Consider the following 14,360-nt stretch of genomic DNA (forward strand, 5'->3'; position numbering starts at 1 on the left):
CCAAAAAGTTTTCTTCCCTCCTCTGACTCTGGTATACCAAATGAACAAGGGGTCACATCTCCTCCTTCCACTGGTCTTTTCAACACTAAGTTGTTGCAAAGAAAGAGACAGGCCTGTCTTCTTTCCTTTGAATTACATAGGTGGCTGGTGTCTGCAACTTGGCTGACAGATGTAGAAATGATAGCATCAAAGGGAGTTACAAGTGATGGATGTCTAAAATAAAAAAGTATGGTTAAAAACTTATCATTGGAAGTGGATCTTGTCAGTGTGCTTTACAAAACAGGATTAAAAATTATTTGACTTCAAGTCACTGCTAAGACTGACTTGAATACATATTACAGAGAACTTTCAAAATAAATAAGCCTGGAGTGGTTAGGAGGAAGGAGGAGTATTAGCCAGGCTGCAGGATGTCACTCCAGTGATCGGGTAGCAACACTGCCAGGCTGCCTAGCAACGCACTGAAGGTGAGCTCAAGGCCATGGACGATTGCGGTAAAACAGCCCCCCACTGACCTGGCACACAGTGAAAGTAGGTCCACAGCCTGGCTACCAGAGGAGCTGCAGAGCTGCTTATTTATTTATTTATGGTATTATTTAATTTAAACCCCCACTACATTATTTTGTAGAGAATATACAAATAATTCCTGGCCTAACTGTACTGTACATAAAAAGCACAAAAATGGGAAAGGAATTCCCAGGGTTTACCGTTGAATTTTCTCATCTCCAATTTCTTGTTTTACAGGGGCTTTTCAAAGAGGCTAACATCTGATTGATTTCAGGGGTGCAGTCTACAAGGCAGACTTACAATAGGTTTCTAAACAGGCTGACTTTTCAAACCTATTCTGAATTCTATCAGATTATTTCCTTTATTGACCCTGTCCCAAAAATTAACAGATTATTTCCTCTCCTAATCTTACAGAATCAATCAGGTTGGAAAAGACCTTCAAGATCATAAAGAACAACCTATTTGACAATCTCAGTTCCTTTCTTCAAGTGTTTACAAAAGGCAATTAGCAAAGGCATTAAAATGAATGGATCTGATGATTTTCCTGTAAGACAGAAGCATGACTAGCAGTAATAAATTATTCACAAGAGAATTAATCTGTAAATTCCTAATGCAGCATTGCCAGGAGACGAGATTATAGAAATGTTCATTTTCAGGTGGAAACAGATACAAGATGGAAAATGTTTCAGGAAGATCAGGCTTTCTCTTTCCAAATGTAAGGAATTTGCTTCTTTAGAATTAATTTTAACAAACTGCAATATAATGCTGCACCATAATTACCCATATCCACATTGTTTGACATTTTTCACATTTCAAAGTCCCCACAGCATTTGCTTCTAATGCAAAGTTGATTTTTAAACAAGTTGTACTAAAACAGTCAGCTTTCAATTACCTTTTCTCTTCCTCAAGCTGATTGAGAAGCTCCACTTTCTCCCTGTCAGCAGCCTCCACCATAGCTCGTAGCTGGTCCATTTTTGCTTCCATCTCCAGGACATGCTAATTAGCAGGAAGAGTAAGAAAAAAAATCTTGGGTATTTTATCCCAGTTATGAATCCTCAGTAATCACCATTTGGTACAGTGATGGGACAAGGCACAGGAATGTTATCATATTCCAATATGCAGATGTTAATGGAAGTGTCATTTATTTCAACCAAAATTAAACGAAACAGATTTGCTGTCTCATCAAACAAAGATCCCCCAAGAAACACGTCAAAAGGTATGGAGTACTTCAGTTTTGTAACATCTCCTCTTACTCCCTGACATTTTTCAATATGAAACCCCAAGTTTGGAAATTAAGTCAATTATCTTAGAGCCCCTATTTTAAGAACAACGTCATCACTCTTACCCGATCGTGTCCATCGCGAACAAGTGCTAATTCCTGTTCTATCTCCCCTACGTGACTGGTTGCTTTTGCAACTTCTGCCCTCTCCAGGTCCCTTTCCGCCAGGAGTTGCTCAATGTGTTGCTGTTTCTCTTTCAATGCCTCCTGTAGGGCTGTGGTACCAGAAATTTTTCTTGCATACCGGGAGGATGTTTCTGTCAACTTCACAAAGTAAATACATTAATAACCATTCTGTACTAAGTGAAAACAAGGGATATCTCCAGGCTCTACAAACATCGGGTTAGTAAAGCAAATGCTTTCTGTGACCTACTGTACCTTCTCTTTTTACATTTAAATTACTTCATCTTTATTCTAGAATTTAACAATGGCCATAGATATGTAGCAAAACTGCTCTGTAGCAATCAGCAGGTAGTGTGTAGGAGACAGAAGGGTTGCAGTGAAAACAAAAAGTCTCAGTGGAAGGTGTGCTCAGCAGACTCACACAAAGGCTAACACATTATATTTCTAAGCAGTTTTTTGCATTTTAAAAAAGGCAGCCTTTTAGCATGTTAAAAATACTGTGCTTCTAGTTACCAAGTCATCATCTTGGGTCACCAGCATTTTCAAATCCTCATTTCAAATCTTTTGGAACTTCCACCAGAATTTGGCGCCTTTACTATGTGTGGCAATAGAGCATCCAGGATAAAAAGCATTTACCTTGACCTAAAGAGACAGTCTTGCAGCTAAAGCCTTGTGAAGAACAATTACCATCTGATAAAAACATGTTTATATCACTTAGAATGGAAATATTTTGGGAAAAAAACAACCCTGCAGTAGTAAAAGTGAGCAAGAGTTGAAAAAACTGAACAAAAAAATCCAATTTATAAGAACTGACTTGAAATTTGACAGCTCAGAAACTTGTCTCAGTATTAAATGCAAATCTCAGTTAAAGCCTCATTTAAAACAAAACCCAACACTAAGGCTTGGTCTTCTGTTAAATTAACTGTATTGCCCAAGAACAGGAGTATATTTCTTCCCTGATCTTTTCAGAGATCAAAATGTTTAAGAATAGATGCCACTTAGAGCTTGGACGACTGGCACTGGACAACATCCCTCACAGAAAGCATAACACAGATGTATTCTCCTGTTATCACACAAAACCACTTCCCCTTCTGTTACTACTACACAGTCTCTCCAACTTGCCTACTCCCAGCCTCGACTCATCCATCTATGATCCGCTGCAAATGCTGTACCAAGTGACTGCAAAGATTCGAGGCAGAATAAACCATCTTTCACTTTGATCCCTAACTGCTTCAGATCCTCTCAGTTTCTAGAAGGCATCTCATTCCAGAACACATTGCTTTTAACAAATCCAGCTACTAAATAAAACTTGACTTAGCTCCTGATTCTAAAGTAAACCTGAAAGATCTCAGAGAAGCTCCAACTTCCTTCAGACTTGGCAATAAATATAAATTGCGTCAGACAGCCCTCTTAAATCATTACATCACCTATTTTGACAGTTGCTTTTCTTACACAGGAAGAAGAAAACATCAAAAAACCTGAATAACTGAGGAGACTATGTAAGAGCCTACCAATTTCAGATAAGTTAGAATTTTCTTAGAAATTGGAGCACGAAGTCTGCTATGGCAAAACTGATTTCAGAAATCCTGTTTCTCCAGCAGCTTAAATTTAAAGGGGAAAGTGTCACAGAATTACTTTGACAGTTGTTTTAACTGGGATGGTAACCTGTGAGAAAGGGTTGGAAGAAAGCTGGAATTTTAATTCCAGAAATAATGGATTACAGCAGCTATGTATTTTATGGCCCAAAAGATACAAAAGCCTCGGGGAAGAGCGTATCTATTGTAGACATTTACAGCATAGTCTCTTGCTGCAAGATCGTTCAGAATAACGTGTAGAGGTCCATAACAGCGCTTCACCATGAGCCCATGAAGTCTGCCCTGAACCTAAAGCAGAACCTGAAGCTGTTAGTGCACCTATTTCAGACTAGAGGGCACTCTGGAGCTAGAAGTGCAAGTTCCAGAACGGATTAAGGACTAAAGTCCTACTGTTTGTGCCAAATAAAAATCCCCTACGCTTTTTGTGACAAGGCATTAACCCTGTTGCCCTGACCAACTGTTGACCTCTGGTCACTTGTAATCTGCTTCAGTTTGAAGTGCTACAGTAAGTCATCTCTTGTTCTGCACCTGCTGGTCAGTGGGACAGTGTGCCAGCTAACCAGCTCCAGATCAGTGGGAGTGATCTCTTTCTAAGGAGATGTATTTATGTACTTTGAAGAAGAAAAAAAAAATAGGGCGACTAAGGAAAAATCCAATTCTTTCTGTGATTTTCATTGCTTGGAATGAGAGACTCTTTAAAATTCAGCTTTCCCAGAAGATTTCTGGTTTTGCTGCAGCAACCCAAGATTAGGACATTTACGTAACAGAGCAACTGTAAAAGAATCCACAGTAGTGTATTAGGCGGAATTAGTGCTGTGTTAGGATTCACCTGAGCCACTGTACTTTGCAACATTTAGCCTTTACGAATTCATAGGATTAAAACCAAATCTAAAAGAAAAGAAAGAGGCTTCTTGTCAGCAAAGACTTGACAGTTGCTACTTCTGCATTTCTCAGCTGACTCATCTCTAATAGTAAAAGAAAACTTTTTTACATCTTAGACAATTTGAAGCTTTCTGCTTAATAAAACCAGTCTGATCTATGGAAGCTTTAGCACATAGCAGACCCTCAAATGCAAACCCTGTATGACAGAAGTAGTGCTGGAAAAATGAACAAAATGAAGATTCCAGACAGAGAACGTTGATGCATTTTAAGTTTGTTGGCACCACAAGCCCCTTTCTTATTGCAGCAACTCAGTTAGCCTATATTAACTGTGTAAGCTTAAATACTCAAGGATTCAGCTATACTCTTCAGGGCTAGCTAAGATTTCCTTCCTTCATGCATGCTTTGGGTGAAAAAGAGAGCACAATTAAACACATATCATGCTCTGCTCAAGATCTGTTCTATTCTCAATTTATGGAAGTAGACCACAGGCAAGTGCCATGTGGACTCCCGTTTGGGAAGGTAAAGCATGCAATAGAAAAAGAAGCTTACTAGTCCTGTACGGCTTGGCTTGCTGCTTACTGAAGATGCCACAGAACTGAGAGAGCTCAGAGAAGATGCACTTGGGCTCCGTTTGAGGGCTGTGGGAGTCGCAATCACTTTGCGCACGGTCGTCTTTGCCTTTGCTGGGGTGGTTGAGGGGAATCCAATCTTCGTGACCTTGTGCACCGGGGCAAACAAACCATATTTGGGCTGACACTGAAAATACCTTCAAAAGAGCAAAGCAGACAGATGAGGGTGCTAAATCAACTTCTGCCTTCTCAGCTACACGGTCTGGCTTCACAAAGAATTCTAGATCAATAGCCTGCAAGTATTAAAGGGGAGGGTAACAGCTGGTGCCTTGCATTTATGTTTTTTTTTAAACACTAGATTTGGAAAGGGGACTTTGAGAGGCTGAACAGCAGGATTACATCAGACTTCAGAAATTCAAGCTCTTGAGCTACAGAGCTCTGTTCCCTAAAAATTCCATTCAGATCCAAAGGCTAACATTGCCATCTCTTGTCTTCAATACATTTCTCTGAGCTGCCAACAAATGTGATAGCACAGAATAAAAAGAGAAATTATATTAATTAAGCTGGTTCATATTTTAGTATACACTTATCTATACACATATGCATGTTGATATAAGCAAAGAATAGATATATAGACAGAAGTCAAATACAGTGCTCCAAATTTTTACAATGAGGCAACTATTGGTATAAGACCTTTCTATTCTTGTGATGCAGGAATATTTCTTGTAATTTTGGCTACTACATATCCAGAGATATTTTCCAAACTGAGCATTCATTTCAAGCTAAGAAACTAAACAGACATTCAAAATCAGGAAACTGTGCTATGAATAAAACTCACATAGGAGTAGAAGAGATCAATGAATCCAGTGAATGTGTAGTTGATGTAGACTATCAGAGATGTGTAGGCATCACAAAATTCAAATTAGTGTCTAATGATCACCCACCACCAGCACCAGACAGTTAGGTTTATAGTCTACTTCCCTTGATGTAAAGGTTCATGTAAGATACTACACAAAAAAAACCCAAAAAAACCCCAAAACAACATAAAGATGCAAAATCCTTAAGGTGGCTACTAATGATAAACTAACCTTGTTCCAGCCACAGCTCCATCATTCTTGCCTAGTGGTTCATCCAGTTCTACTCCACACCATTCTCCTTTAGCAAAGTCAGTTTCTCCTAAGAAACGCACAACTCCAGCTTTTGTTCCACCAACCTGAAGCAGTGAGAGACACAACTGCATTTAATACACTTCCAAATGAAAATGACAAGTAGAGCATAAAAATCTTTCACTATAACCATGTTCACAAAGCACATTAGTGATGGGACCAGTTCTAATTTCAAGCTGCACAGTCGTTTGCCTATGAGTTTGTTTCAATATGCTAAACAGATCTCACAGGCAAATTGTTTCTAGATAAAAAAAACCCACAAACCAAAACCCACTAACCACATGAAACCCAAAATCACTTTCCTAGCATTTAGTTCTGTCTAATTTGTTATTCAGGAAGTTTGTCATGACTGAAGGCCACAGCTGTATTGGGTGACTCGATATGGCTCAAAGATCAAAAATACATTTAACAAGACTTCGTACAATCAGCGCAGCAATTACAATAGATTTGTACTATGGCTTCACACAAACTTCTATCAGTAAAGATATCCAAGAACTGCTTATTTCTCATGCTAACGCTGTGAGTGAAAGGGAAAGAAATTAAATGAGAAAAAAGTCTTTCATGTTTTCCCTAAGGAATACTCCAAATAAACTGCATAGTACCGCCCTCTTACAAAAAGAGCTGACATAAACTATGATGCACAGCATTCTATGAAACTGTAGATGCAAACAGCTATTGCAGCTTTTGGGGAGGGGAGAATCATTCTCTTCATCTTTTCAAACCAACCCATAACTCAAATACTCCTAAAAGGAAGACTACCTGTCTTCAGATTCATAGCATTAGGTATTTACAGCCATTCCATTACTTGCAAGGTCTGCAAGATACAGCAGTGGAGGGGAAAATTAAATTAAGTGAAGAAGCAAAATGTGCTCAGTGTGGCTGACACTTGCCAGGAAGGGCCAGAAGCCAGAACTGCAGGACTCTCACAGGTCAGCATGACAATATGTTGTGTCCTATTTGTGTGAAAATCTGTTCAGCCTGCGTCAACATTATGAAAACAATGAAATGTTAATGAAAACCTGTTCAAGAGATTCACCATATTCAGCACAGACATTCTGGGCTATTGGGATTTTTTCCACCTTTTCCCAGCACACATTACAGAATGAGGAGTATTTTGTAGCCTTGGCATAGAGCATGCTTGCAACCTCTTCACACAAATACTGCAAGTTTTCTTTTATGTACTAAATGTGGATTTAACTTAATTTTTACATTTCTTGGAGGGAACTTCCCAGAATAACTGGAGAACAAGCAGTTTCTTGTGATGCAAATTAAGGTGCATGCTCATAGCACACTAGATAATTTATACTAATACCTCTGGGAAGTATTCACACAGGAGGTTAATTGTGAGGAATCTAGGAGGAGAGGACATTATCTTGCATGAAAGCACCAAGCCTCCACAAAGTACTGGGTTAGAGCACACTAGCTGCCACACACGTTGGTGCTCTAGCGTCTGGCTCATCAACTTCCCAGAGCTGACAGCTCAGACAGCAATGCAAGGCTTAAGCTGATGAGTAAGAAAAACCCTAATCCACACAAACCTTAGAAAAGGAGGGAAGAATAATTAACTCTTTTTGATATGACTAAAATGAGAAAGCTAACAGAGACACCTTTCATCCATATTTAAGGTGGCATCTCTTTTCTCATTAGAGGCAGCCTTGTAACAACGTTTAGTCTGCAGATCGCCTCCGTATCTTGCTTTAAAGGGTACTGTAGCAAATTATTACTCTTCATGGCATAAAAATACACAAAGTTTACAGTTATCATGACTCGGCCTAATATAGTAACTAGTAGAACATCGGTAGTTGGTGCTCTTGGCAAAGAGCAAACTTCCCCTCTCAGAAGAAAAGCAGGAGTATTGTCTTGGAAAAAAAGCATCGCAACCAGCCCCAGCAGTCATGTGGAACCCAGACCTCTGTGGCACTGTGGTGAAGAGGGAATATACATTTGTTAAACGTATCTCTTGGGAAGAACAATCCCTTAAGTTGACACACATTGTTCACTCTCTGATAAAACCTGCTTTTCCAAGAGGATAAATACTGTTAACCAAAGGACAAATGGAAAAATAATATTTAACATTATCAGCATGAGAGGAAAACATACTCGTGGCAGTGCTATCAGTCCCTGATGGCTCCACCAAGTTCTTCTCCTTACTCCTTTTATACCAATATTGGATAAGGGTTGTTTTAAAATTTTTCTTTAAAGATAAGCTTTGAAGACATATTTAGGTGAAAAGACTGCTTAGTTCCGTAAGCAGTTTCTCTACTCAATTTTGTACTATTGTTTGCCTGAATATACAGAGTTAAATCAAAAGAGGCTGTAAAACACCCATTAAAGAATTTAGACAGGAAAGCCAGAACAATGGGCTAGATAAGAAGCATCCCTTCGAAGACAATGGTCAGGTTTGCACAGAAGGATTCCTCAACTCCTTTCACAGAACTGTGTAGCCAGGCCAAGGAATTTTATTGCAGTTTGTGGTGAATTGTTTTGTGGTGAGGTTTTCTGTTGGTTTGGTGGGTTTTTTTTGTGTGTGGTGGTCTTTCTTTGTTTGCTTTGTTAATAGTTACCGAAGCACACACACAAAACCTTTCCATCTGAGGGTTAAGTCAGAGAAGAGCTATCAGAAGCACAGTAGTGGAAAAGGATAACTACATGCAGAGACGCCTAGAGACAGGAAAAACTGTTTCAATCTGTTCCCTCCAACTCAAACTGAATAAACTCATAGAAAAAAAATGCTGAATCTAGAAAAAGACAAATTTAACTTGGGTGCAGATCAGTCATTCCTTTCTGTTTCATACAATGACCTTCCTCATCTTCCAAATTTAGGTAAAAATATACTATGTTATTTATTGTGTACAAATCACAGTCTGGGAGACACAATACAGCAGCAAAGCTTTGGCAATGGCCAGTGTCCATTGGATCTGCCACAGCAATGGCAGTGGACGTGCCTGGGACCACAAACCAAGGCAGGTGGGAGTCAGCAAAGGGAGGAATTCATATTCCAAGAACATATGGGGATGCACAACATGAGATCCCCAGGAGAAACAGCACTGTGACTAGTCTTGTAACCATGGTACCAGGGTTATTTTAAAACAAGATGCAAGGAAGAATGCCAAAAAAATGTGTGTTTTTTTTTCCCTTTCCAACCCTAATCAAGCTTCTTTGAATTCCCAGCTACTACATTTCTGCTTTCTGCAGACACTGAAATGTGTATCCTCATCAACAGCAGGAATCAGGGTGGGCTGTGGTACTGAAATGTTTTTAGCATTGATGAAGGTCAATATACACAGATTTGTTCAGTTCTATGAAAAAGTCTTGAGGGTTACAGACAAGGTTGGCATTACTTTATAAACCTAAACCTACTGAAGCCTTCCAGTCATTCACAGACATTGCCTAAAACAATAGATTTATTTTCAGCTGCACTTAGGTGCATTTCTTAAAAGCACTTAAGAAAATAATCACTTATTCCCTTGGCTGTGCAACAGGAGGTGCTACAAATTAGACAGTGTGGGAAAGGCTTTTCAATCCACAGAAGCCGCTGTATATATACAGACTTACATTTAGTGCTCTAAAGGGGAAAAAAGATTAAGACAATATTATAGTAAATTGTATATACCAATGTGAAAGTGGAATGGTACTTTAGCATATATTTTTAATTATATATATATATATATATATATATAATTTTTATTTTAAAATATATTCTTGGAATTACAGGGGAAAAAAACATAAAACCAACTCCAAACCAAAGAAATCACTGCATGTGCCAGCAGATCTACTTCCTAGTAATGCATAAGGGACTCAAAACCCAAATCCCAGTTTCTAATAGAAACAGGAAAAAAGGTTACATAGTAAACTTTCTAGAAGTTATATGGAAAAATGGGGCATTACTATCACAGACAACTTTCCATGACCTTCATTCATGCTTAGGTAGGTCACTAAATAATAGAGCAGAAAAGAGAACTGCCAGACCTTTTTAAAGTCAGTTACCAGACTCAATGTAGACAAGTTATAAAATATAAAGCAAAAATATGCTGGAGAGTTTAGGTTAGGCTACAGGTCACCGTGGGGCAAGGAAATCTCCTTGGAATTCACTACTGTTACGTCAAACACATGGGAAAAGTGATTACATTCCATGTAATCAATATAACTGAGCTTACATTAGTGTGTTGCAATGTAAAGTAAGTAGCAAAATGGGTCTGTAAACCTGAAGCAGTTAAAAGTTTCCAAATGACCAGAGTACATTGGCATGAGGACAAACTGTGAGAATCTTTGTAAAGTCACATTTCCAATGATAAGGAGAAGTAAGAAACAAATAAATCAGTGTAATCCAGGAAAGGAATAAGAGATACTCTAAAAAGTGAGACCATTTAAACAGCACCCCGTGAAAATCCAGATCTCTCTAAAAAGAGGATGGTCACTGTCTGAACCTTTGTCAGTGCAACAGTATGACTTCGGAGGGCGGCTGAAAAAGGCGAGCAACAAGCCTTCTGTCCCTCCTTCCGCCCGGCCACTTATTTATTGTGACTTCTGAAAAACACTGCTTGGGTATGTTTGTCACACAGACTCTGGCATTTTCAGATCCATTCAAATCACAGGACCCGTAAGATGCAACACTTGAAAATGCAAAAAACATCTAGAAAAATTTGGGATCTACTGATCAGAATCTTCTTGCTTCTCAAAATGGAGAGCACTCTTTTCCAGATGACAAAAGCAACTGCATTTATCCCATTTATTCACCCGTTCCTCGCCAGAGGGAACCATTGGATCATCCCCTCTGGCTCTCCTCAAACAGGTCTTTACATTTCAGCCAGCTACATCTCTAATTAACCTTGTAACTGTACTGAGCTAAGCTGTATGTGTTGATGTTTTTAAATAAGAAGTGATATCCATCAGAAAACATGCTCCACTGACAGTCTATTTTCATAGTTAATCACTCCATTGTTAGAAGCACATTTAAATTTGAAATAAGACAAATTTGACTGTGGCTTCTAGCCACTAACTCTCATTATGGTTTTATGTGGAAGATTATAGAGCTCTTCACCAACTGGCATTCACCAGGCAGGAACACACACTTTAAGTAAATTTTACCCTTTGTAAATTTAACAGATTGAGCTCTTCAGATATTTTATTGCAAGATACTTTTCTTGCTTGACTCATTTTGCAGCTGCGTTCTGAACTCTCACCACTATTTCCAATGGACTTTTCAAATAACTAAGAACATAACTACATAGAGTACCTGAGTCCTGACCAAAACCATGGGCAGAACTGCTTAGAGCACCATGTGTGTCATTCCGTTTGTGCCACATTGGTGCAAACTTCTCTTCACCACCTTTAGCTCTGGATCTTCTCCAGTCACTACTCTCTCCAGCAGACAGCTATCCATGAATGTTATAGAATCACAGAATCAACCAGGTTGGAAGAGACCTCCAAGATCATCCAGTCCAGCTTATCATCCAGCCCTGTCCAGTCAACTAGACCATGGCACTAAGTGCCCCATCCAGGCTTTGCTTGAACATCTCCAGGGATGGCAACTCCACCACCTCCTGGGCAGCCCATTCCATTGCCAATCACTCTCTCTGGCAACAACTTCCTCCTAACGTCCAGCCTATACCTCCCCTGGCACAACTTTAGATTGTGTCCCCATGTTCTGTTGCTGGTTGCCTGAGAGAAGGGACCAACCCCACCTGGCTACAGCCTCCCTTCAGGTAGTTGTAGACAGTCTCCTCCTCTTCAGGCCAAACGACCTCCTGTTTGAGCTTCTAAACTCTGCTACTGAATGCAAAATGCAACCAACCGCTCTTACCTATTGAGACTCTCTGGACTGCTCTGTCATATTATTATTTACCCCTCTGACAGTCCAGAGATTTTATCAGAAATGATTTACAATTACTTCCAGAGCATGGATCAAAGGGCTGAATAATATTAACAAGAGATTAGCTTAAAGGAAAACCATACTAATGACCATATCATCCAATGGTGGTATCCATTTTTGTGTTCTTTTCATTAAATCATCTATAGTTCTATAGTTTCAAAGGAGGAAGTAAAATGTGTTTGACAAAATTGTCACACTTTAGTTTGTCAACATCTGGTTCCTCTGTCAGTTTTTGCCTGTTTTCTCCTGATACTAGACAGCCTAGACTTCAGCTTTTCCAGATTATGCTCTTTCCTTTTAGACATATCTGCATAACATCAAACACCTGTTGAAGGCATGACTAGAAAAATGCTACAGTATTTACTAAACTTTAAACTTGCCTCTTTAATTCAGATTTTACAAACCAGCAATTCTGTGAGCAGCAGAATTAGTGATACCAGTTCTTCTGTGGCACTGGATATTATGGTCAAGTGACTTTGCTATAAAAAAAATGCAAGGGTCTCTACAGCTATTTCTGTTGATGGAAACAGTATTTAGACAAGACTTTGAGCATGTGGATTCTTTCATCTGCAAAAATCTGTGGAGGCAAGCTACAGCTTTTCCAAAACCAGTGGTTACATTCTCTGCCTTCTACTAGTCTGTTTCTATTAAACTTGCAAAAAATTATCTCTGAAACCTCTGCATTTCTACCCAATTTAGGAAGATCAACAGCAAGGCCAAAGTGGGCAAAAGAGCTAATGTGCAATCAGACACTCACACAGGCACAGTGCTATCACATAACTCTTCACTTCCAGAAGTGCTTAATAATTAAAAATGACGTGCTTCTAAGGCTTGAGTCATTCCACCAACTCAGTCACAAAGGAAGCAATATAAACCAAGCAATTTCTTACTACGAAAGCCACATGGGAACTGGCCACCACAAATAAAGCAAAGGCAGGCTAAAATAAGTAAATAAATAAATTGTTCTTTGGCCCATCCTGTGTTGAAATGTGCAAGGACAACATGTTCCTGGATATCATTCCCTTTGGGGTGGCAGGGGGAGGGGGAAGGAGACAGTTCTCACAAACACACACCCAAGAGTCTTGTACCAACAAACTATTAACAATGCATGTGGAGAAGTTACTTACTGCTGCTGTTATAGCCCAGTAACTCATGTGAAATAATAAGTTAAATAAGAAGCTGACTAAATAAAAAAAGACTCACAGACAAGACTTGACTCCTTGCTGTAAGAAGACAAATTTAACATTTTATCTGTGAGCAGATAGGTCATGGTATGTCCTCAAAAATGCTTCAAAGTAAAAGAAAGCTGTCACTGCACAGAGAAATCACTCAGATAAGTAATTACAGACAAAGCCTTTGGTACTCTCTGTTCTTCAGCTACTTCCTCATGCATCTCTTTCATGCTGCCACAACACTCTGCAAAGTAATCTACACCATATTTCACAGTATCCAAAATACTGTGTCTAAATATACATACACAAATGTAACAACTACTTTCATCCTTGACTTAGCATGACAAAGCCATCAAAACACCTCACAGTCAACTCAGCTTCAGGATAAATCAAAAGCATGACTGAGCAGTTAAACACTATGATACATTTGCAGCTACAATGAAGAAGGCTTAGGAGGAGACAGCCCGAGCACAGCACACAAGGATCCAAATTCTTCTTCCTTTTCTGTCCTCGCACACACTATGGTGAGATATTTCTGCATTGCTTTAACTGTAACAATGCCAATTAATATTTGTTTATCTAACATTTAAATGTTATTATAGACTTTCAAATAGACTACACCCAGAAGTATATTTTCTATTCAACATGTTACTTAAAAATACTGCATGGACAATGTAAAATTATTTCTAAAGGAGAAATTTGTTTGTACATGTTAAGTTTCTCTCCCTTTTCATTGCTTTTAAGAGCCCTGGAATTTAATCAGTGACAGACTTAACGTGACAGTTACTTGAAGGTAGGTTAAATGGGTGGAAACAAATCTGACAATAATCTCCTATCAGTCTTTGCCTATTACATCAATAAAGAGCTTAATAAAAATAATGAAGCAAGAAATAATGGTGAGCAGTGGCAAACAGACCAGAAGCAGCCACTAGATGTTACTCATGCATAGAGAGTAACTTTGCAAAAAGGCCACAGCAGCATGTGCCAGTAAATCTAGTTTGCAACCTTTTGTGAACATATGGACAGAGGCCCAAGTTACAGCTTTACAGCTCAGCTCCAGAAGCATCAGATTTGGCAGACCATGATGGAGCTGTAACTGGTTAAATGAATAAAAGCACTTTAATCTCTTGAGAAGGCTAAGGCCCCTTAGGTTGATAAGATTTCTAACTATTATTTATTTATTTATTTAAAACACAGC

The 14,360-nt window shown here is 39.0% G+C and overlaps 1 protein-coding gene across 15 annotated transcripts in view; it reads right to left on the reverse strand.

Moving 5' to 3' along the window:
• Positions 1-14,360, reverse strand: part of CLIP1 (CAP-Gly domain containing linker protein 1) — a 72,304-nt gene that overhangs the window by 38,090 nt on the left and 19,854 nt on the right. For 14 of the 15 annotated variants that reach the window (XM_064168314.1, XM_064168299.1, XM_064168308.1 and 11 more), the window contains exons 4-7: positions 6,041-6,165; positions 4,933-5,149; positions 1,850-2,047; positions 1,397-1,500 (exon numbers count right to left, since the gene is read on the reverse strand). In XM_064168314.1, the coding sequence (XP_064024384.1) occupies positions 1,397-1,500; positions 1,850-2,047; positions 4,933-5,149; positions 6,041-6,165 (644 nt within the window). The remainder of the gene's footprint in view (positions 1-1,396; positions 1,501-1,849; positions 2,048-4,932; positions 5,150-6,040; positions 6,166-14,360) is intronic. The other variant, XM_064168301.1, reaches the window with a different exon arrangement.

This window comes from Pogoniulus pusillus, chromosome 30 (assembly GCF_015220805.1).
Source record: "Pogoniulus pusillus isolate bPogPus1 chromosome 30, bPogPus1.pri, whole genome shotgun sequence".
Classification (NCBI taxonomy): Eukaryota; Metazoa; Chordata; class Aves; order Piciformes; family Lybiidae; genus Pogoniulus; species Pogoniulus pusillus.